The sequence below is a fragment of the Macrobrachium nipponense genome, chromosome 11, assembly GCF_015104395.2.
Source record: "Macrobrachium nipponense isolate FS-2020 chromosome 11, ASM1510439v2, whole genome shotgun sequence".
Lineage (NCBI taxonomy): Eukaryota > Metazoa > Arthropoda > Malacostraca > Decapoda > Palaemonidae > Macrobrachium > Macrobrachium nipponense.
The window spans coordinates 94835192-94856507 of record NC_061087.1 but is presented as its reverse complement, the minus strand read 5'-3'; the positions used below and the strand labels follow the sequence as shown (position 1 = coordinate 94856507).

General features: G+C 43.4%; 1 protein-coding gene across 2 annotated transcripts in view; it reads left to right on the top strand.

The window, feature by feature from the left end:
• LOC135207491 (eukaryotic translation initiation factor 3 subunit D-like) overlaps positions 1-21316 on the top strand; it is a 62525-nt gene that overhangs the window by 28159 nt on the left and 13050 nt on the right. For both annotated transcript variants that reach the window (XM_064239308.1, XM_064239299.1), the window contains exons 7-8: positions 7785-7915; positions 8920-9108. In XM_064239308.1, coding sequence (XP_064095378.1) covers positions 7785-7915; positions 8920-9108 — 320 coding nt within the window. The remainder of the gene's footprint in view (positions 1-7784; positions 7916-8919; positions 9109-21316) is intronic.

The window sequence follows — 21316 nt, the reverse complement described above, 5'->3', positions numbered from 1 at the left end:
TGGTCAATATGGTCTAGTCACGTCGTGGTCTCGCCCCTGTTGACAGATCATTCTGGAGTTGCACCCAGCTATATAAGGTCCGTCCTACCAGTCGCTGGCAACTCTAGTAGCACAAGCAGAACTTACGTGGCAGTAACCACGAAGCCAGCTATGCTAACAGGTGGAACCAAGATGTAAATCATCTGCATGCATTTGTTTCCCAAAATCCTTCTATTCTGTCCCTTCCCACCTCCAAAGGTGGGATTCAGCTATATATATATCTGACAGGTAAGTTTCATGAACAAAATGATATTGTTATGATACAATAAAGTTTGTTCATACTTACCTGGCAGATATATATAATCAAGTACCCACCCACCTCCCCTCAGGGGACAGTGGAAATAAAAATTATGAATAGAAAATGGGAATGGTTCCTGATACCCGCCTCCCAGCGGCGGGAATGGGTTACTAACCACCTGGCCGACCACGCGTGTGTCGGAAGTAGTTTTTAAAATTCAGTCGGACTTCAGAAAATACAGCTATATATATATCTGCCAGGTAAGTATGAACAAACTTTATTGTATCATAACAATATCATTTTTATGGTATTTTTATTTATTTTTTTAAAATATTTTTTTTAAATAGCACACATCACATATTAGATTTCTGCGTTTGCCGTTTTATTTGATAGGAAATAAACTTTCTATTAATTTTTTCTTTAAATTGAATGATAAATAAGGAAGGAGATACACTTTAAAAAACAAATAAAAAATGCTATGTTTTAAAGAAAAATATTTGTTAAAAAAAGAGTTTTCATCTAATTCACCTGAAATTTTGTGTGCATCTTCATTCAAACTAGAGGTAACACCTGAGGAAGTTTGAACACCGTCACTCAAAATTAATTCCCGACCCCGCCGATACCCTTAAGTGAAGTGTGTAGCTTTTCAAAATTAAAAGATCTTTTTGTTCATGAAACTTACCTGTCAGATATATATATAGCTGTATTTTTCCGAATCCGACAGAAATTTAAACACTTACGACACACGCAGTGGGAGTCAGGTGGTTAGTACCCATTCCCGCCGCTGGGAGGCGGGTATCAGGAACCATTCCCATTTTCTATTCATAATTTTCTGTTCGCTGGTGCTGAAAACACCTGTTTTCAGTACCTCCGTCTTAGGATTTTGGAAACTTCATTGCCGCTAAGTATCCTAATTGTCTTTTGATTTATTCACTTGGATTTGTGGCTAGGCATACGCTATCTTAAATTGATTGAATTTGAAGTTCATTTTTTGCATAAAATATCTGAATCTAGTTAGGCTAGTTTCAGACGGGGTTGTCTGCAAAGATAGGGTGTGGCTACCGTAAGCTTCGGTAGATTCGCACTTGGTATGTACGAGGGGTATGGGTCTTGCTTCTTTGTTGAGATTTGTCATGTAAGGAGTGTGAGACTTTGTCTATTCCGTAAGGAAGACGTATGATTCGTATGTACGCAATTAATCAGTAAACATGTCTAATTCCGTAAGGAAGACGTATGATTCGTAATGTACGCAATTAATCAGTAAGCAAAAGTCATGGGTTAGTGAACCTGCTACCTTCCTGTAGACTTTATTTTGCATAACCCTGTAGTATGGCCTACGGGCTATGTATAGTCTACGAGAGGTGCTCGCTCTCCTTCATTGCTGTGAAGTGCTACTTCTGTAATTGTTACTCCTAACCCTGCAGTGTTGCCTTCGGGCCCTAAGCAGTGTCTGTAGAGAAATTGCCCTTTCTCTGATACTCCTTCGAATTCGTAACTTAGAATCGAAAGTGCTTGCTTTAGAGAGTAAAAGTGAAGTGCAGAAGTGCAGTGATACCCCTTGTGTAGTGGAGGGTGCGTCAGATCGGCCTCATTTCGCCTCTAGGCCGGGACCTCTGCTTGACTCCCAGAACCAGTGAGAGAGCATGTCGAAAGCCGAAGGAGGGTTACGAGGAAGCCCCCACCGATCTGGCGTGCCTTCGGCAGTGTTTCTGATGAAAATCCCCAAGACTTGCCCTAGTGGCGTGCACGTGCACGAATCCTGAAGGATTGCTTCTCGTCCTCCGAAGCGTCCTCCCCGCGCAGGGGTTGGAGCTTTCGGATGGAGGACTCGCGCCCTCTAAATAGAAGCTTTATAGAAGAGGACGCTTCACGTCCTCTCTCTCTCTCTCTCTCGTTATGCGTTTCAGTGAGAAGTAAGAAGGCGAACGTCGCCTGAACTCGTGTCCGTCTTTCCACTGAGAAATACGTAAAAGAAGTCATAGTAGCAGTAAGCTTTGAGAGCGGACGCCCAAGCCAGGGGCGCGCGGGTGCACGCCAAGCGCGCGCAGTGCCGAGCGTGCGCGCGCAGTGGACGCCGAGCGCGCTCCAGTGGACGCCGAGCGTGCACCAGCGCACGCCAGGTGTGTCGCCTGGCTGAACGTTTCTGTTGAACTCTTCAAGCTCTTGTTTCAGATTTGGGCTTAAAGAATTTTTACCTACTACCTTCGATGATACCTTCTACCTCACCTGCAAAGAATGTGAAGTAGGCAGTGCTTCGGAGTAAGCTTAAAGTGAACAGACAACTTCTTCGAAACCCAGCAAGACATCGGGTTTCGTGAATTCAAGAGGTCTCTGTCAATTAATATTGCTTTTCGCATAGGTGGATGGAGTTAAGGAAAGCTCAAGGGAAGTTCTCGTTTGCTCTACCGCAAGCTTTGCCATTCTGCCAATAAATTTAAGTTGCCACTACCGCAGTCAAGACTTTGCGATAAGGCAGTTACGGGTTATAAAGGCTCGATGTCCTGCACGTCAGGACTCTCGGCAACGTTCAGTAGGATTCTTGCAAAGGCACTCATCAAAAGTACGCTCTTCAGGAAAAGCGCAAGACAGGACTGCCTTTGCCATACTGCCAATAAATTTTAAGCTTTAGCAGGCATTAGTTGTGATAGGAGAGGAAGCTGGTTGGAGAGTTTCTTCCTCTTCCCAGGATAATTTTGCCAGCTTTTTAGCCCATCTGAAAGGGCTTTTCAGATGATAGATTTTGTTAGTTCCTAGTCGGGACTACGCTGCCGAATTGAACATCGTCGTAATACCTGACGTAAGCCCAGTCTCTTAACAGGATTCTTGCCCCTTCCTCGTTTGAGACGGGAATCGGAAAATAAAAATGCTCGACTTCCTGGATTACGTTTTGTCAATTCAGTGACTTTCCCCCATTGACAATATACTATAGTTTTGTCAAGTAAGTGGGTATCCCCTCATTGACAAAATATCTCTTTGTCCCGTAAATGGGTTAGTTCTCATTGACAAACATCTCATTAACTTGATATTGCGTAAGCGAATAAGCTCTTATTGACAAGATTCGGAAGAGCTCTCATTCGTCATTCGCAGACTCGTACAAGAAATAGACTTGTAGACTACGTCAATGAACGCTTATGTCCAATAACATAAGAAGACTTGAGCTGACTGCTTCGATTCTCTTAAGTTTTGTTCATGAAACTTGCCTGTCAGATATGTATGTAGCTGTATTTCCGAATTCAGCTATATATATGTCTGCCAGGTAAGTATGAACAAACTTTATTGTGATATAATTTCATATTTTGCCTTGCGTTATTTTATTTCTGGTTGGTTCAAGTCATATACGCTTGCTGTAGTTACCTCTTCGGATGGCAACCGAGAGGTCTATGGTCCATTTTAAGGACATTTAATCGTTACTCCCTGCAGCCTTCCAGGAGTTTCCGATTTATCTTTTACCGTTGTATGGTAGTGTTCTGACGACACAAACGCATCTATATTATTAGCGTTTTCTGTTTCGCTTAAATATACCAGCTTGAGAGTCTCTTTATGCTAAAAATAACGAACCTTTTTCTTCATAGAATAGGGGTAGCTGGCAACCCAGGCATAAAGTTAAGAGACGACGATGACGGACGATCGTAAGCTGCTGCTGTCACTGTCCTCTGACTCCTCTCCTCCCAGTCCAAACGAGCCAGTACCAACTCGTTCGCTGTCATGCGCTGTAGGTTAAGTCTCTCTCCTCCGCGGGATTGACTGACTAACCGTATCTCTGTGCTGGCAGTTACGTCTCTCTCTCTCCTACGGGATTGACTGACGAACTGTATCTCTGCCCTACAATCACGGACTTTAGCCTAAGATTGAGGGATTCTTACATGAATGAATAAACATTGCATTCGTTTGGCCTTAATAGTTCTACAGAGATATCTTACTCCTTTCGGTGCTCGTTACCGCACGGTATAGGACTACGAGTCTACCACAACATTGCACTATTATATGCTCTCTTTGCTTAGGCAAAGCGCAGCCTTATTAGGGAAGTAAACATACTGTGTGAGGGAATGGATGAGCTTGCTGGGGACCATTTCCTTCCTAAAGAAGTTTGTTTCCCTGAATAGACTTGCAATTCAGACCTCTACAGTTTTTTCCTACCGGGAAACTGAAATTTTATTAAAGATCTAGGAATGATTCTGAACATCTCTCGGTGCGTTAAGTATCTCTTGAGGTGATAGAAAGAAGTTCGCCCGACCGGACATGATGGAGAGGTTTCAGATGTCCTGGATTATAATCTGAAAGAAGTGGAAGCAATTCAGTCGTCCCTCCAGTCCTCGAAACGAGTTTTGGAACCATGGTCCATATCAACTCTGATCTTCTACAGCTCTCTATATCTTAGGAAGTATCTTCTCTCGGTCCCGGTTCGGGTTTACGAGAAAGAGCCTATTATAACAACAGGCGTAGAATGGACGATCCTCTAGAGGTTTCGTTACAGGATTGCAAAAGTCCGTTCGAATCGTCCTCGATCGAAGGCAGCAACTACTGACTTCCGAGTGGAATCTTTCTTTAGAAGTATGTTGAGAGTTGTGGAGACTTTAGGGACGTCCTTTCATTCATCTCTTCGCTAGGTTGAGGACGAAGAGGCTTCTTCTTCTCTGCTCCCTTTTTCTCTCGATCCGGGAGCGGTAACATTTAAACGCCATCCTATGATATTGAACGGGATGGATGTTTAGTCTCTTTTCCCCTTTTTCAATCACTTAGGAATGTAATAAGATGATTTATATCATCACAGGGAGCGACAATGACGCTAATCGCCCCATGTTGGCCTTCAAGACCCTAGATTCACAGAGGTCACGTCCTTCCAAGGACCCTTTTCCGAGAGAGTCGGTCTCCTTTAACACGAAAGGTACCTATAACCTCTCCGCTCTGAGTCTGACTACGTTCAGACATCGAGATGTTGACAGCATAAGATTGCAGTCTTCCCTTTCCGTTTGAAGAATGGGATAAGCTGGCAGTCACAACTATTAAAGAATACGCAAATATATTGTTGACGGCCTTTGGGCTCAGAGATTTGCTTCTGTCAAAACAACAAAGCCCTTCACGATCTTTGAGTTCTGTGAAATCTCGAAACTCGCTCACCATCTACTTTTGTCTCACCTGTTTTTCTCGGAGTCAGACACTCGTGTGAGATCAGGAGACATATAGTAGCCCTGAGTTTCTTGTTGACGAAGTCGGTTGCGTTTATACACCCCCGCATGATCGTTTAACATGAGACCAGGTTGGACTGTCAGGCATTCGTCCTTCGGGACTGAATCGCCTTTTTGCTCCTCGCTCCTTTCTCCTGGCACCAGAAGCTCGAGTCAGGAGTGGCTCAGGAGTTGATTCGCTAACAGACGTTGGGTTGCGTTGATACACCCACCCCCCAAGGTTTGCTTAGCTTGAATCGCCAGGCAGTCCAAACACTCATCCTTCAGCGAAGAATAGTGCCTTATGGTCTTCAGGGTACAGCCTTGCTGTCCTTGATTCGTCTGACTGGTCAACTGGTCGGTCACCTGACGTTAGTACAGACGGACTGACTGTGCATGTCCAGATCGAAGCTTTCAATATGGAACTTAGACACAGTCTGAAGTTCTTGATGTCAAAGCATTCGAACATCTCCTACCTGTTAACTTCTTGCATGTGATCAGGAAGGCATTTTTTTTAACCACCCTAGATACGACAAGGAGGGTTAGTGAGATTTTAAGCCATCGTCACAAGTTTTGGCTTTAGAGAACACAAGGCGGTGTGCTCTCTAAGCTTTTCGTTATGGCCTAAGAATGGAAACCCGTTTTGTCCTTGGGCCAGGAGCTTGGAAGCAAGGATGGCACAAGTTAGTGGGCAGGAGCCAGAGAGAGTCCTGTGCCCTGTCAGGTCTCTCAAGTTTTTATCTACATAAAACTCAAGAAAGTCGAAGTCGTACGGACAATCTGCAGTGTTCCCGAAAAGACCAGACTTGCCCATATCGAAGAACACCCTGGCTTTATTGTTAAGGAGGTCTTTCAAAAAAGCTCCTTCTTTGTGTTTGCACAAAGATTTGAAATCTTTTGATTTGAATGCTCACGAGGTGAGGGCGCGGCCTCGGAAGCATTTTCAACAGAGCATGGCACTCAGCAACATCCTGAGTACCATGTTTTAGCGAAGCAACTCTGTGTTCAATTCACACTCCCTGCGAGATGTGAAGATGGCATATGAGATCTGCTGCTCGCTAGGGCCATACGTGTCTGCAGACACAATCTTGGGGGCAAGAAGTACCACTCATCCTATCCTGTAGAAAATGGTTAGGAAGAGCTCTTAATTTAGTAGTTGAGTCGCCGACAACGGTGACTTCTTAACTCTTAAGCCTTAGTTACACACCTTAACTTTGGCTAGGTGGGTCAGGTGGTGATATATATTTTTTTTTATATATATATTTATTTTACTCTTAGCCCTCATGGTATGGTCAATATGGTCTAGTCACGTCGTGGTCTCGCCCCTGTTGACAGATCATCTGGAGTGCACCAGCTATATAGGTCTCTACCTCGCTGGCAACTCTAGTAGCACAAGCAGACTTACGCGGCAGTAACCACGAAGTCAGCTATGCTAACAGGTAAGGAATCAAGATATCAATTATCTGCATATATATGTTTCCTAAAATCTTCTATTCTGTCTACTCCCACCACCAAAGGTGGGATTCAGCTATATATATATCTGACAGGTAAGTTTCCTGAACAAAATGATATTGTAATGATACAATTAAAGTTTGTTCATACTTACCTGGCAGATTATATATAATCAGTACCCCACCCACCTCCCCTCAGGAGACAGTGGAAATAAAAATTATGAATAGAAAATGGGAATGATTCCTGATACCCGCCTCCCAGCGGGCGGGGAATGGGTACTAACCACCTGACTCCCACTTGCGTGTGTCGAAGTGTTTAATTCTGTCGGATTCGGAAAAATACAGCTATATATATATCTGCCAGGTAAGTATGAACAAACTTAATTGTATCATTACAATATCATGTTTCCAAAATTTTCAGCAATTTATTTTTTATTCGATGGAAGAGGTTACAAACTAGAACTAAAATAGTCTTGCGTATTTTACTAAAGGGGAGTTTGCAGTGATGAGTGAAGGCTCATTGATTTATTATGAGTGTGACAAAAATGTTCTCTAGTTTAAAGTATGCCAGTTCACTTTATAGTAGCTAACATACTATTAATAGCTTTTGCTTGTTTGATTGACATCTGTAGTTCATGTAGACCCAGAAATGTTCAATTGTAGATGCAAATTATGGCCAGTTCAATTCTTGCATCCACCCCAGACCACACAATACCTCAGAAAAGATTGGGAATGAAATAGTCAGTGAAAATAGAATTTTCATAATTTAGATTGTAGATAGCCAATTTCACTCAAAAAAAATTTTTTTTCATCATACATGTTTGCCCTGCCATGCATGTCTTTTTGTTGATGCCAAGGTTACTCAGTTGTTTATTTTCCCTTTTCTTGCAGATTTGTTGACAGTTAGCGAGACATCGAGTGAACCACCTCAAGAAGAGGGCAACTCCCTCAACTCTCCCAGGAATCTCTCCCTTGAAGCTACATTCATCAACCATAATTTCTCTCAGCAAGTTTTGAAAAATGTATGTCTTACACATTGTGTGCAGCATTCTGTTCCATGTAGTAATTTTATTCATTCATATTCACAGTAATATTTCAAAAATTATTTTTTTGATAGCACATGCTCACTCAAATTAGGATCATATGCTCATAAATGCACATTATGAATTGTCATTAGAGACAGCTAACACAGAAAGAAAAAAATATGCTAGGCAAGCATGTTTTTAAAATAAACCAGTACAGTAAAAGGCCTCAGATAAAAAGGTAATGGTATTTTTAGAGTTCATGACATTCTGTGTTATTTATTGATTATGACAAAGTTTTGCTAGTTATGACCAGGACATGAAATTTTGTTGTTGTTAATTCTTCATTTTTAAATAAATTCTTATCAGGAGTGAATGAAAGCTTCACTGCTTGAGAGTTATTCAGATGGGTTGAATATTTTTTCTAAAGCAATTTGGGCTTCCAATTATTTTTCTTTTTAAACTTAATTTCCTGAGCTATGATACTTTAACGAAATGACGTGAGCATTTCAGGCTCAGGCAAGTAGGCTTTGATTATGTTCTTGACTAGAAATATAGTATGAATGACGTAATAGATGAGGTTGAGTTTTGCCAGTATGATGCGTTTCCCTTGATGATGTACTATATTGTATCTCTTGGTATACTTCTTACTTGTAAACAACTTGCTGATCATCCACAGTATAAAGATTGTTTTGGTATTATATTGGAATTTGGGTAAAGTTTGATAGCTCTGTGAATGAAATAGTTTATTTCAGATCATATATCAACTGGGTTTATCTGATATTCCACATAATATTTACCTCTTATTGTGTGGTATATCAGATAAACCCAGTTGATATTTGATCTGAGGTAAACTATTTCATTCATAGGTCTATCAAACTTTACCCAATTTCCAATATAATACCAAAATAATCTTTGCACTGTGGATGATCAGCAAATTGTTTACAAGCATTTGTTTTTTGATATTGTTGAATGGTAAGCTCATTGGTATTCTGTATTTTCAGGATGGTAACCGTCACAAGTTTGAACATGAAAATCCATTCTTGGATGAAGATGAAGATGATGAGGTTGCCCCTGTTGGGTATCGGTATCGTAAGTGGTCTCTAGGCAATGACATCCACCTTGTTGCTCGCACAGAGCACGATTCTGTCCAGTCTGCTCCAAACAATGAAATTCACTTCATTAATATCAAGGTTTGTACTTTATTTTTTAATCAGCTATCTCTCTTTCTTATGACAGTTATTCTGTAAAAATTGGTAATCCTGTTTCCATTTCCCCTTGGAGACACAGGTCTTCCTTTTTGGATTTAAACTCCACTCCATTTTCCTTTCTTTTCCTCTTTCCTCTTTTTTCTTCAGGCCTGTATTATGAGGCTTCTGGATTGCCCATCCCATTGCCCTTTGTATTAATAGATCATTATTTTTATATATGAGACTTCCCAGTTATTATATGATTGGAGCTATATAATTACTGGGTAAGTATATACAAAACCTTAATTTATAAAAATATAATTTTTGTATATGAGACTTACCCAGTAATTATATAGCTCTGATCATATAAAAACTGGGTATATATCTAATGTCTTATCGCTTGGCGATAGACTTTTTTGTTCTTTCCTTACGACTGTCATTCGTAAGTAATTTTTGGTTCCTCTCATCTCCCTTGGATATCTTAGTAGAGAGGTTCTTCTGTGACTAGAGGAGATGATTCAAACAGTCAAGTTTGACAAGATAACAACTTTATTCTGTAACTCCATACTAGGAGATGCAGCTCGGTCGGACGACCGATATGTTTGATTGTTGGCGTGGAACTGCCATTCTAAAGCATCGCGTCGATAGCGGAACATTAGCTATCTCAGCAATTCATATAAAAACACATACGTAGTTCGCCGGCTCGGAAGTTACAAGTTTCCGGCGTAGGTTAACAGGTCAACCGCTTCCCATGGAAGTTGTTGTGCAAAGTTATCATAACATAAAAATGTTGACAAAGCTTAGAGCTAGATCAGGCTACTGCAGACAGCGCATAGCGTAATCTAGGTCTGCTTGGTCCACGTAGAACCCTCCTAATGCCATGACCCCAGGTCATTGGTTTATATTTACAGACCTTGTAAATTATATAATAATGTAATTATTACATTAGGCTCGGACTGCTACCTATTCAAGCCTTGAATAACAAAAAAAAATTACTTTAAACATTGTCCATAGGAGCGTGCTCGGTAACATACTAAGTGATTAAATGCATAAAAAGGTTCTGTTACATACCCTTGTTGACATATTCATAAACAAAGTAAATTAAAGCATGGAAAATATTGTAAAAAGATCCATGTTTGGTAATAATAATGATTATGTACCCAAAAATAATAAAAAAGGTAAAAATCAAAAACATGTATAACATGATTAATATGATAACAGGTAACCTGATTAAGAATAATGGTTTACCTAAATAATGATTATAGCATGATCATGATAATTGTTAAAGAGTACTTGACACTCTTTGTAATAGATAAATATAATTGTATATAGTATAACAATGTAATTCTGCAGAAATTCAATATAGGGCTGATATTTTATTAGGTGCCCGAAAAATACCTTTAGGAATATATTAATGTATAATATTGGGCTATAATGATTTATTAGGCGCCCTGGAGATACTTTAACTGTTCAAATGCAAAGGCGTGAGTCTTTCTTGTCTACATTTTTGCCAGCATACGGACCGCTTTTCACACAACACAATTCCAGACAATTCCCTAGGCACGAACTGAAGTGGCCAGGTTCAGCGGCCCTAAACGCAAACGACTTGAGTTTAACGGGGACGTCATCCAGAACGGGCCAGTACGTTCCCTTGGAGATCCTTCTGTTTACGCCTCAGCCTACGCCAAGCAAAGATGTTGACGGCGATAACCAATATGGCCGTCACGCTGAACAAAGGCTAGCAGAATGTAGTAACGAAGATTTTTCTCCACCTGCATAAGTCGGATGACGCGTGGCATCTCAGTCCAGTTGCGTCAGACGATGAGCTACTCGCGCGTTTGTATGGGAGAGGTAGTGATGGGATGATTGTGGTAGCCCACGTGTAGTTCGCGAAATACGCCTTCTCACGTATTATCGTGTTGACCCTCTGACGGTATAGTTTGTAGTATCACCCCGTACAACCATCGGCTGCTACGAAGATAGGGGCATGGGCGGTGGATGTGTCCGGACACACGACGTCGAATCCGGCCTTATCATAACGGATCCAGGAAAACCATTATTCATCCTGTAATTGAATTTATTACCGTAAAAGGGATAAAGTTTCCCCAGACAAACCTTCGCTTGTATGAGAGAAGAGCCGTTTAGCACTATGTCTAACTCACATGAATCCGTTGATATAGGATAGAATTCAAAAGAGTCAGCTGTACAAATTTTATTATTCATGGCTTCTGAACAATGAGTGAGTTTTATCTAAGTCTTTAATGACTGTAAATAAATGATTTCTTATCAGAAGAAATCAGTACATGCCCCGTTAAATTGGATATTACTGGATTTGAGTTATTCGTCATAAAAGTAGGAAACGGGCGTGCTATTTTGTATGATTGCCAAGCATCGGAAGAATCAAAAGGAATTGTGATCATAATTCTATAATTTTCAACGCTGACTGATATTAGGCTATAATAGAATTCTACTTTATGGGCATCTAATAAAGGAAACTATAACCTAGCTTCTCCCGTCCGTTTTCTAAAGTTAACGTCAGATCTTTAATAGGCATGAGGTGAGGAGATAACACACCCTTTGTTGCTAACGTAATTGCTTCTACGTAATCTTTTGACTTTTCAATAAAATGTGATATTTTGTACATGAACTTCCCTGACAGATATATACTTAGCTATAGTCTCCGACGTTCCCGACAGAATTTCAAATCTCGCGGCACACGCGACAGGTAGGTCAGGTGGTCTACCTTACCGCCGCTGGGTGGCGATGTACGAACCACTCCAGTAAGCTTGTCAGATTTTTCTCTGTCGCAGGGAACGATAACAACTGTTGTCGGTTCCTCTCGATAGTTTTTCGATTCTCGCTTGCCTGGAGTTAATTTGGACTTCTTTTGGTGACGTATTCGCTTTGTTTGGCTTGGCATACGCTGATTGTGGACCGGTTTGATTTTGAGTTTGATTTTCTTTAACGATGTCTGATCTAGAATCGGTAGTTAAAACTTCGGTTTTGTTTAGGGTTTGCGTGAATGAAGGATGTAAGGTGAGGTTGCCGAAAGCTTCGGTAGACCCCCACACGGTTTGCATGAAATGCAGGGGGAATGAATGTGCTTTTGCTAAACCCTTGTAATGAATGTAAGGGATTGAATGAAGAAGAATATAAGGCTCTCTCTTCTTATGTTAGGAAGTTGGAATGTGATAGAGTGCGTAAGGCTTCCTCTAGAAGTTCTAGCAGATCTAGAATGAGTGAGTTGGATGTGGATCCTAATAGTACTAACGTAGAATTAGAACCTTCTTCCCAAGTTGCAGCCCCGGCTCCCCGCAACCGAAGCCGAATGATTCGCCTTCGGAGGCGGCAGCTCTGAAAGCCAAGAATCGTTCTATGGATCAGAAGATTCGTCAGTTGGAAGGTAAGGAGAGTGTTAGTGATCAGTGCAGTGTCCCCAGTGTTGTGGAGGGTGCGTCTGACCGGCTCCTTAGTGCCTCTAGGCTAGACTCTTCCAGACTCCCAGTTCCAGTGGAGTAGGAAAGTCGAAAGCCGCAGGAGGGCTAGGGAGAGCCCCCACCGGTCAGGCGTCCCCTCGGCAGATCCTGAAGTACGCTCCCAGGCTGCCTCGGATCGCTACAAGAAGGAGCTCCAACGCCAATGCTTCTCCTCTTCGTCGTCTCCCTCTCCGAAGAGAGGTTGGAACTCCCCGGATGCGTCGCGCCCGTTGAAGAGGGCTTGGAAGGCTCCCTGCAGTCATTTGGGCTTCTAGTCCGGAGGTTTTCCCGGAAGAATCGTCGGTGGAGGCGAAGAAACCCAAGAAAATCCTGTGATCGTTCTTCTTCTCGCGCTCCTCGCTCGGCGCCTGCTTCCGAGGAAGAACAAGAAGATTCTCCTACGAGAGTACTCGCGGGACTTCAAGCTCAGATCACGGCGCTAGCAGACTCTCTAGCAGTTAGATCACGTAGGAAGAAGGACGTTTCTCTTCCGATCAAGAGATCTAGGCGCCGCTCTTCAGAGGATCGTTCTCCCGTCCATATGGGAGGTTTCGTATGAAGGTGGGGGCTCGCGTGAGCGCCCTTGCTCGAGGTGAGCTCCCTCGCTCGCGTGAGCGCCCTCGCTCGCCTGGCTCTCTCTCGATTTCAAGACGCCAAACATCGGTAGGACGCTCTATGGAGAAAGAAGTTTTTTCTTCAGATTGGATTCCCGCTTCCGGTAAGCGCACTGCACCTGCTCATCAGCGATTTCTTCAACTCCCTCGTGTGAAACTTCTCCTCAGCAGCCTCAAGATTCTAGAAGGCGCCCTTATACAAGTAGGCGTTCTTCTTCCAGATGTCACTCTCCTCGAGTGTCGGATCGTGACTTCTCTCCTGACAGGCATCTAGAGTCTGGTAGGAGTCGTGTGCATGATAGACGGCCTACTGTTAGCCGCTCCCGCAAGGTAGGCGCCAAGAGCCTACTGCACATAGATCTCCTAGTAGGCGCTCGTCTCTTTTAAGGCGTCATACTCCTGATTATTCTCCTAGGGGCAGACAACAAGAGTCTTTCAAGCGCCCTTCTCCGTGTAGGCGCTCTCCCGCTTCTAGGCGCACTTCTCCTGACCGTTTTTGTCTCTTGTAGGCACCAGGAATCCCGGAAGCGCCCTTCTCCAAGTAGGCGCTCGTTAGTTTTGAAGCGCCCTTCTCCTGAATGTTACCCTCTTGTTAGACGTCAAGAGTCTCGCAAGCAGCCTTCTCCTAGTAGGCGCATTTCGCCTTCCAGTCGGACTTCCGTTGATCGTACGCAACTGGACAGGTATGGAGAGCTGCGCAAGCGCTCTGCTCCTCGATAGGCGCTCTTCTCCTGGCAGCCGCTCGCCTCAGGATAGGCGCATAGAGTATAGTAGGCGCTCGCCTCCTCGTAAGCGCCCTGTGGACGTTTCCGAGGATTCTCGGAGTAGGAGCCCTACCTCTCCTTCGGCTGAGATTCCGTATACCTCGAAGAGGGAGTCTCATCGTAGACTTCCCAGATCTTCTCATCGTTCTCCAGTGGATGTGAACTCTTCTAAGAGAGGGCGTTCTCCAACCTCTCGCTCAACTCCTGCTAGGATCCCTTCGTCACATAAGGATCTTCCGCGCTCGCCTCGAGAAGACGTCCTAGAAGGTTCGGGATGAGGAACCGAACACTTCTGCTGCTGTCTCTTCTTACAAGAAGCTTACAGAGCTACTTTTAACAAGTTTTTTGGGGATTCCCTTACGCCTACGCTCCTCCTCCTCCTCACTCACTTTTTTTCAACGGCGAAGACAGCGAAGAGTTCTTCTTGTGTGAGGATGAAGCCAACTCTTTCTATGAAGAAGGCACTGAGGAGTTTTGGTTCCTGGATGGCTTCCAAAGAAGAAGCGGGGAAAACGATGTTCGCTTTTCCTCCTTCGAAGTTATCAGGACGCGCTGGTTTCTGGTACGAAACAGGAGAGCCCTTAGGATTGGGTCTACCGTCTTCGGCTGATTCGGATTTTTCGGCACTGGTAGATTCGACAAGGAGAACTGCCCTTAACTCTGCTAAGACGACTTGGGCAATGAATGAATTGGATCATTTGCTCAAGGTATGTTTAGAGTGCTAGAAGTATTTAACTTCCTTGATTGGTCGTTGGGAGTCCTAGCCAAGAAAATTGAAGTGCCAGAGTCAATTTCGCCAGAAGATCTTATGTGTGTTTTGTCTTGTATGGACAAGTCGGTAAGAGACGGAGCGAGTGAAATCGCCTCCCTTTATGGGGCCGGGATCGTGAAGAAGAGGTCGGTTTATTGTTCCTTCTTAACGAAGTCGGTCTCCCATGTCAGAGGTCTTCTTTGCTGTTTGCTCCTCTGTCTACTCAGTTGTTCCCCGAAACATCGAGTGCAGGACATTTCGAGGTCACTTTCGGCCAAAGCCACCCAGGACCTTTTGGCACAGTCGGCAAGAAAACCTCGCCCTTCCTTCCCTACCAAGGCTAAGAAGGAAAAGGCAAGTGTTCGAGAACCCTTTTCGAGGGGCATCTTCATCAAGAACCTCTACGTTTAGAGGTCGTAGACCTTCAAGAAGGGGTAAGACTTTCGCCAAGTCTGTTAAAGCCCCCAAATAACTTGCAAGTCCTTCAATCAACGGTGGGCGCCAGACTCTTAGAGTTTTGCAGAAGTTCTGGCCCAAAAAGGGGCGGATCCTTGGACCCTTTCTATTTTGAGGAGAGGTTACCTCATCCCTTTCGTCGAAAGACCTCCCTTGACGGCCATCCCAAGGGAACTGACGGCCAGGTACAGAGACCCCATCATGAATCAAGCTCTCCATCTAGCAGTAGATCAGATGCTGGAGAAGGGGGCTATCGAACTAGTGACAGACCATCATTCATCGGGCTTCTACAACCGCCTTTTCCTAGTTCCGAAGTCCTCAGGGGGATGGAGACCGGTGTTGGATGTAAGCGCCCTGAACTTTCTTCGTAGAAAAGAAGAAGTTCACGATGGAAACGCCTTCATCAGTGCTGGCAGCACTTCGTCCAGGGGACTGGATGGTTTCCTTGGATTTACAGGACGCTTACTTCCACGTACCGATCCATCCTTCCTCGAGGAAGTTTCTCAGATTCATGATGGGGGGGAAAATTTTTCAGTTCAGGGCTCTGTGTTTCGGCCTCTCGACGGCCCCTCAAGTGTTCACGGGGATTTTGAGGAATGTGGCTCAATGGCTTCATTTGAAAGGGGTGAGGATATCCATGTACCTCGACGATTGGCTAATAAGGGCCAATTCAGAAGATCGTTGTTTGAAGGACTTACAAGTAACTTTAGAATTGACGAAGGCTTTGGGACTTCTCGTCAATTTCAAGAAGTCATCACTAATTCCCGAGCAAGAGTGTGTGTATCTCGGGATACAGATGAACTCTCTGAGTTTTCGGGCTTTTCCCTCGCAGGAAAGGATAGCCCGAGGATTCGAGAGAGTAACAACCTTCTTAGGGAAAGAAGTATGCACAGTGAGGGAGTGGATGAGTCTGCTGGGGACGCTCTCCTCTCTGGAGCAATTCGTTTCCCTAGGAAGGTTGCACCTGAGACCACTCCAATTCTTTCTTCATCGGGAATTGGAGTCGTCGTTCTCAGGATTTGACGTTCTCCCTGTCGTTATCCCAGGACATCAAGAAACATCTCTTATGGTGGACAGATCCCAACCTCTTTGCGAAGGGACTGTCTCTTCAATCACAGACCCCCAACCTGGTGTTGTTCTGCCGACGCGTCGGACATGGGGTGGGGTGCAACTCTGGGAACCAGCGAAGTGTCAGGTACCTGGGTGGGGGACCAGGTAGCCTGGCACATCAACAGAAAGGAGTTGATGGCTGTGTGGTTGGCTCTGAAGGCTTTCGAGCCCAAAGTCAGAAGATCGGTAGTGCAGGTCAACGCGGACAACACTACAGCTCTGGCATACATCAGGAAACAGGGGGGGACGCATTCCTTCTCCCTGTACGAGACAGCAAGAGACCTTCTTCTGTGGGCAGAAGAAAGAGGAATCAAGCTTCTCACCAGGTTCGTGCAGGGAGAAAGGAATGTAAGAGCAGATCTCCTCAGCAGGAAAGATCAGGTCCTTCCCACAGAGATGGACCCTTCAATCTGGATGTATTGCCAGAGCCTGTGGAAGTTATGGGGCAGGCCCACACATAGACCTCTTTGCCACGTCAAAGAACAAGAGGCTGGATCCTTACTGCTCTCCGATATCAGATCCAGAGGCAGTAGCAATAGATGCTCTTCTTCTAGACTGGAACGGACTCGACGTCTACGCGTTTCCCCCCTTCAAGATCCTGGGGCTAACCATCAAGAAGTTCGTAGAGTCCGATTCAACGAGAATGACCTTAATCGCTCCCTTTTGGCCGGCCCAAGAATGGTTCACAGAGGTACTGGAATGGTTGGTCGGACCTTCCAAGATCGCTCCCGCTAAGGAGCGATCTACTCAGACAACCCCACTTCGACAGGTACCACAAAAATCTCCTCGCTCTCAGTCTGACTGGTTTCAGACTGTCCAAAGTTTGGTCAGAGCGAAAGGCTTTTCAGCAACAGCTGCTAAAGCAATCGCAAGAGCGAGGAGACCTTCCACCTTGCGTGTATACCAGTCAAAGTGGGATGTCTTCAGACGTTGGTGCAAGAGGAAGAACATTTCCTCTTCCATACCTCTGTGACCCAAATTGCGGATTTCCTATTATTTTCCTCAAAGAAGAATGTCATCTGGTTGTGTCAACTATTAAGGGATACCGCAGTATGTTGGCGGCGGTATTTCGGCATAGAGGCTTAAATATATCCGATGATAAGGACCTGCATGATCTTATTAGATCATTTGAAACCATTAAGCGTCCTCATGTAGTACCGAACTGGAATCTAGACGTAGTCCTACAATTCCTTGGATCGTCTAGATTCGAACCTCCTGGCTTAGCCTCTTTCAAGGATTTGACGAAGAAGGCTATCTTCCTTTTGGCCCTAGCTACAGCTAAGAGAGTGAGTGAGCTCCAAGCTATTGAGGGCAATGTAGGGTTTAAGGAAGATTCTATGGTGTGTTCATTTCTTCCAAGTTTCCTGGCAAAGAATGAAAACCCATCACGCCCTTGGCCCAGGAGCTTTGAAGTTCGTAGTTTATCTTTTCTAGTAGGGGAAGAGCCTGAAAGAACTCTTTGCCCCTATGAGAATTATGAAGTATTTCCTTAAGAGGAAGGAACAACTTAAGGCTAATCAAGATGTGCTTTGGTGCTCCGTAAAGGACCCCACTCGGCCCATGTCGAAGAATGCTCTTTCCTTTTTTCTGAGAAGCCTTATTACAGAGGCACATGTTGCCTGTAAGGAAGATCATTTTAGACTACTGAAAGTGAAAGCTCACGAGGTGAGAGCCATCGCAACTTCGCTTGCATTCCAGAAAAAATAAAAATATCTCTGTGCGGAACTTGATGGAGGCGAACTTTTTGGAGATGCCAATCGGTTTTCGCAAACCACTACCTACGTGATGTAAAAATCACATATGATAAATGCTTTCGCCTTGGGTAACCTTTCGTATCGGCGGATTCGGTGCTGGGGCAGGGAGCTGAAACTTATCCTGTGTAAATTTTTTATATGTTACCCTATATTTTATATTGTTGTTTTTGGTTGTCTGAAAGAGGTTTGCAGGAGGCACCTCTTTTTGTCGTAATATTAACCCTTTGTATTTTGGTTAGTTGGTCTGGTGGGTTTTGGCTCCTTGCAGAGGTAGTGGTAAGGATCTGTTAGGTAAGCGGACAAGGTCCCTCTAACAGCATCCGACTTGGATTCTACCACAATAGGGGATCACATATCCCAGTGGTAGATCCGAGAGTCTTTCAGCATCAGGTCACGTCCTAGCTGTAGCTCTCCAGGCAATGCAGACTCAGAGATAGTATCTATGAAGTCTTCATCCTGAAAAGGTGAGAACCAAGGTTTTTATATCCTACAACATTAGTTGTTTCCCGTCTTACCTGTATTATTGAGCTGTCTCTTACCCTCCACCAAGGGTGCCAATCAGCTAAGTATATATCTGTCAGGGAAGTTCATGTACAAAAATGATATTGTTAAACTACAATAAAGTTTTGTACATACTTACCTGGCAATATATACGATTAATGGCCCACCCAGCCTCCCCTCAGGAGACAGGTGGAAGAGAAAAATCTGACAAGCTTACGGGAGTGGTTCGTACATCCGCCACCCAGCGGCGGGTAAGGTAGACCACCTGACCTACCTGTCGCGTGTGCCGCGAGATTTGAAATTCTGTCGGGAACGTCGGAGACTATAGCTAAGTATATATCTGCCAGGTAAGTAAAGTATGTACAAAACTTTATTGTAGTTTAACAATATCATTTTTCACACGGATATGATCTATTTTCGAACTATAGTAAGCTAAAGTAGCCAGCAAATGTTGAACTTCCATGACCTGATCGATATTATTTGAATGTTCATTAACGATATTCATTATTTGATTGATCGAAGATAACTGGCTGCGAAGTTCTGATAAGGCCAGTTCCGTTTTGTGTTGCAAAAACTCAATTCTTTTATTTTGATTATTTATCTTGAGGCGATTTGAGAGTTCCTAAGCCTAGATTCGCAAACTGATCCTAAGATGTTTAGTCCAGCTAGAATAAGCGGGTTGCGGCGTTCAAGAGTATTGTGCCGCACAGACCACATCAGCAGGTCACGAGCGAGTTCTTCTGCCTCGGCGGTTTTATTTTTTTTTGTATGTCATAAGACAACATTCTGCGACGCTTATTGTTTGAGCTAGTGAAATCTCTGAGTTAGCATGAAAATTACGTTCATGCATTTCCTTAAGGGAAATACCAAACCTCATCAGGTCATTCTTTAAGTTAAGGACGTCATCTTCAGGTAAGAAAATAGCATGCATATCTACTTCGATAACAATATTACTTGACATGATGAAATACATCATCGATTCTCTCAATAATCGAGCCATGATTAAATTCTATTTCTTTCGTCCTAGCGCTCTTTCCATACAACAAAGATGTCTGAATACACAATATCACTCCTAACAATAACAGATTCATTTTTGAAACCTGCAATGAGGTAAAAACATATGTAATAACTTGCGTAAAAGAATAGGTTTACATACAATATGATTAATAGATATATATATATAAATTATTATACAAGTTTCATAAATACAACCATTTTTTCCCTCACTCCATCTACCTTTCTTTAGATTCTGATATGTGCCAATGGGACTATTCTCACATCAGTGGGTTTGGATACATTGTTTTGAACCCTAACTCTATTGGCCGTTAAATTTTCTAAAATGTTAAACGGGCCTTCAAACTTAGGTGTCAGTTTATAATTTAAACCTTTACGCACGTATACTTGTATGTATACCTGATCGCCCACGGCATATGTTCTAGTTGGCTTAGCTATTTTATCATGATTTTTTTTCATTATGATCTGTGCTTCTTCTAAATTCTTACGAATTATATTATATCGACTTATGCTTACATCCATAACATCCTTTAGAGGATTTGATAAATTAGTTGTAGGCTTTAAGATGTGGAAAGGCGTTCGGGCCGGGATATCGTACAGTGCCTCGTGCGGTGTCATTTTAATAGACACATGATACGAGTGATTAAGTGTGCTTAGCACCGCAGGTATGGCAATGTCCCAGTTGGGATCTGCCCCCCCTAGGGTGACCCTTAAAATGTTTAAAAAATTTACGGAGATTTGCCCTTTCCACTAGCCCATTAGACTCTGGGTGATAGATCATGGTATTGATTTTCTTTATACTAAGGAATTCGCACAAGGAGTTAAGGAAATGATTATTGAACTCCCCGCCCGAGTCTGAGATAATGATGTGTGGAATTCCATGTTTACAAATGTAGGCACTCGTAAAACTTCCTAGCGCACTCGACCGCGGTTTTTGTTTTAAGCGCTATAAGTTCTGTATATCGAGTCAAAGCGTCTATAATTACTAGGAGGTGCTTATTTCCTCTGTCTGACTCGTAAAATCCTGTTAATAAATCTAAATGTACTCTTTCAAAGGGTTGATTTGGCACGGGGTAAGCCCCTAGGCGACAGGTGTCTTCGTGTGCCCTTTGTATTCTTGACAAGTGCGACAATTTGCTATGTGCTTTTTTATATCTCTAAGCATCGTATGCCAATAAAATAAGGATTTGGCTTTCTGTGACATCAAGGTATAACCCGGGTGTCCATGCAGTGGATTTTCATGCAACCACTTTAAGACAGTGGGTATGAGTGAGATAGGCACCACCACCTGGTTGTTATTCAACTGCGGTGTGTTGCGGGTTTTCCTCGTCACGGATCTACACAGGATATCGTCCTGTAGGGTATAATTCTGCTGCTTATACTTTAGGTATTCTTTTTCCTTCGGATTTCCGTTTAACGCAATGATGATTTTTTCTATTTGCGGATCTTTTCTTTGTTCCGTCTGTAATAGTTCAGCACTCCAGCCCAGATCTTCCTGTTCAGATATAGTTTTAACAACGGGCATGGAGGTTGAGATATCTATTAATTCAGCTAATGGCTCGGTACAAGATGAAGAGGGGTTGCGTGATAATGCGTCAGCAATGATATTTGCTTTCCCAGGTAAATACCCGATCCTCGCGCCAAAGTCCTGAATGATCATGTGCCACCGAGTTCGCTTGGGGCTGTGACTAAAGCCTTTAAAGAAGTCGGTTAGGGGCTTATGATCAGTAAGACCTTGACGGGATAACCGTATATTATGAATTTTAAAGTG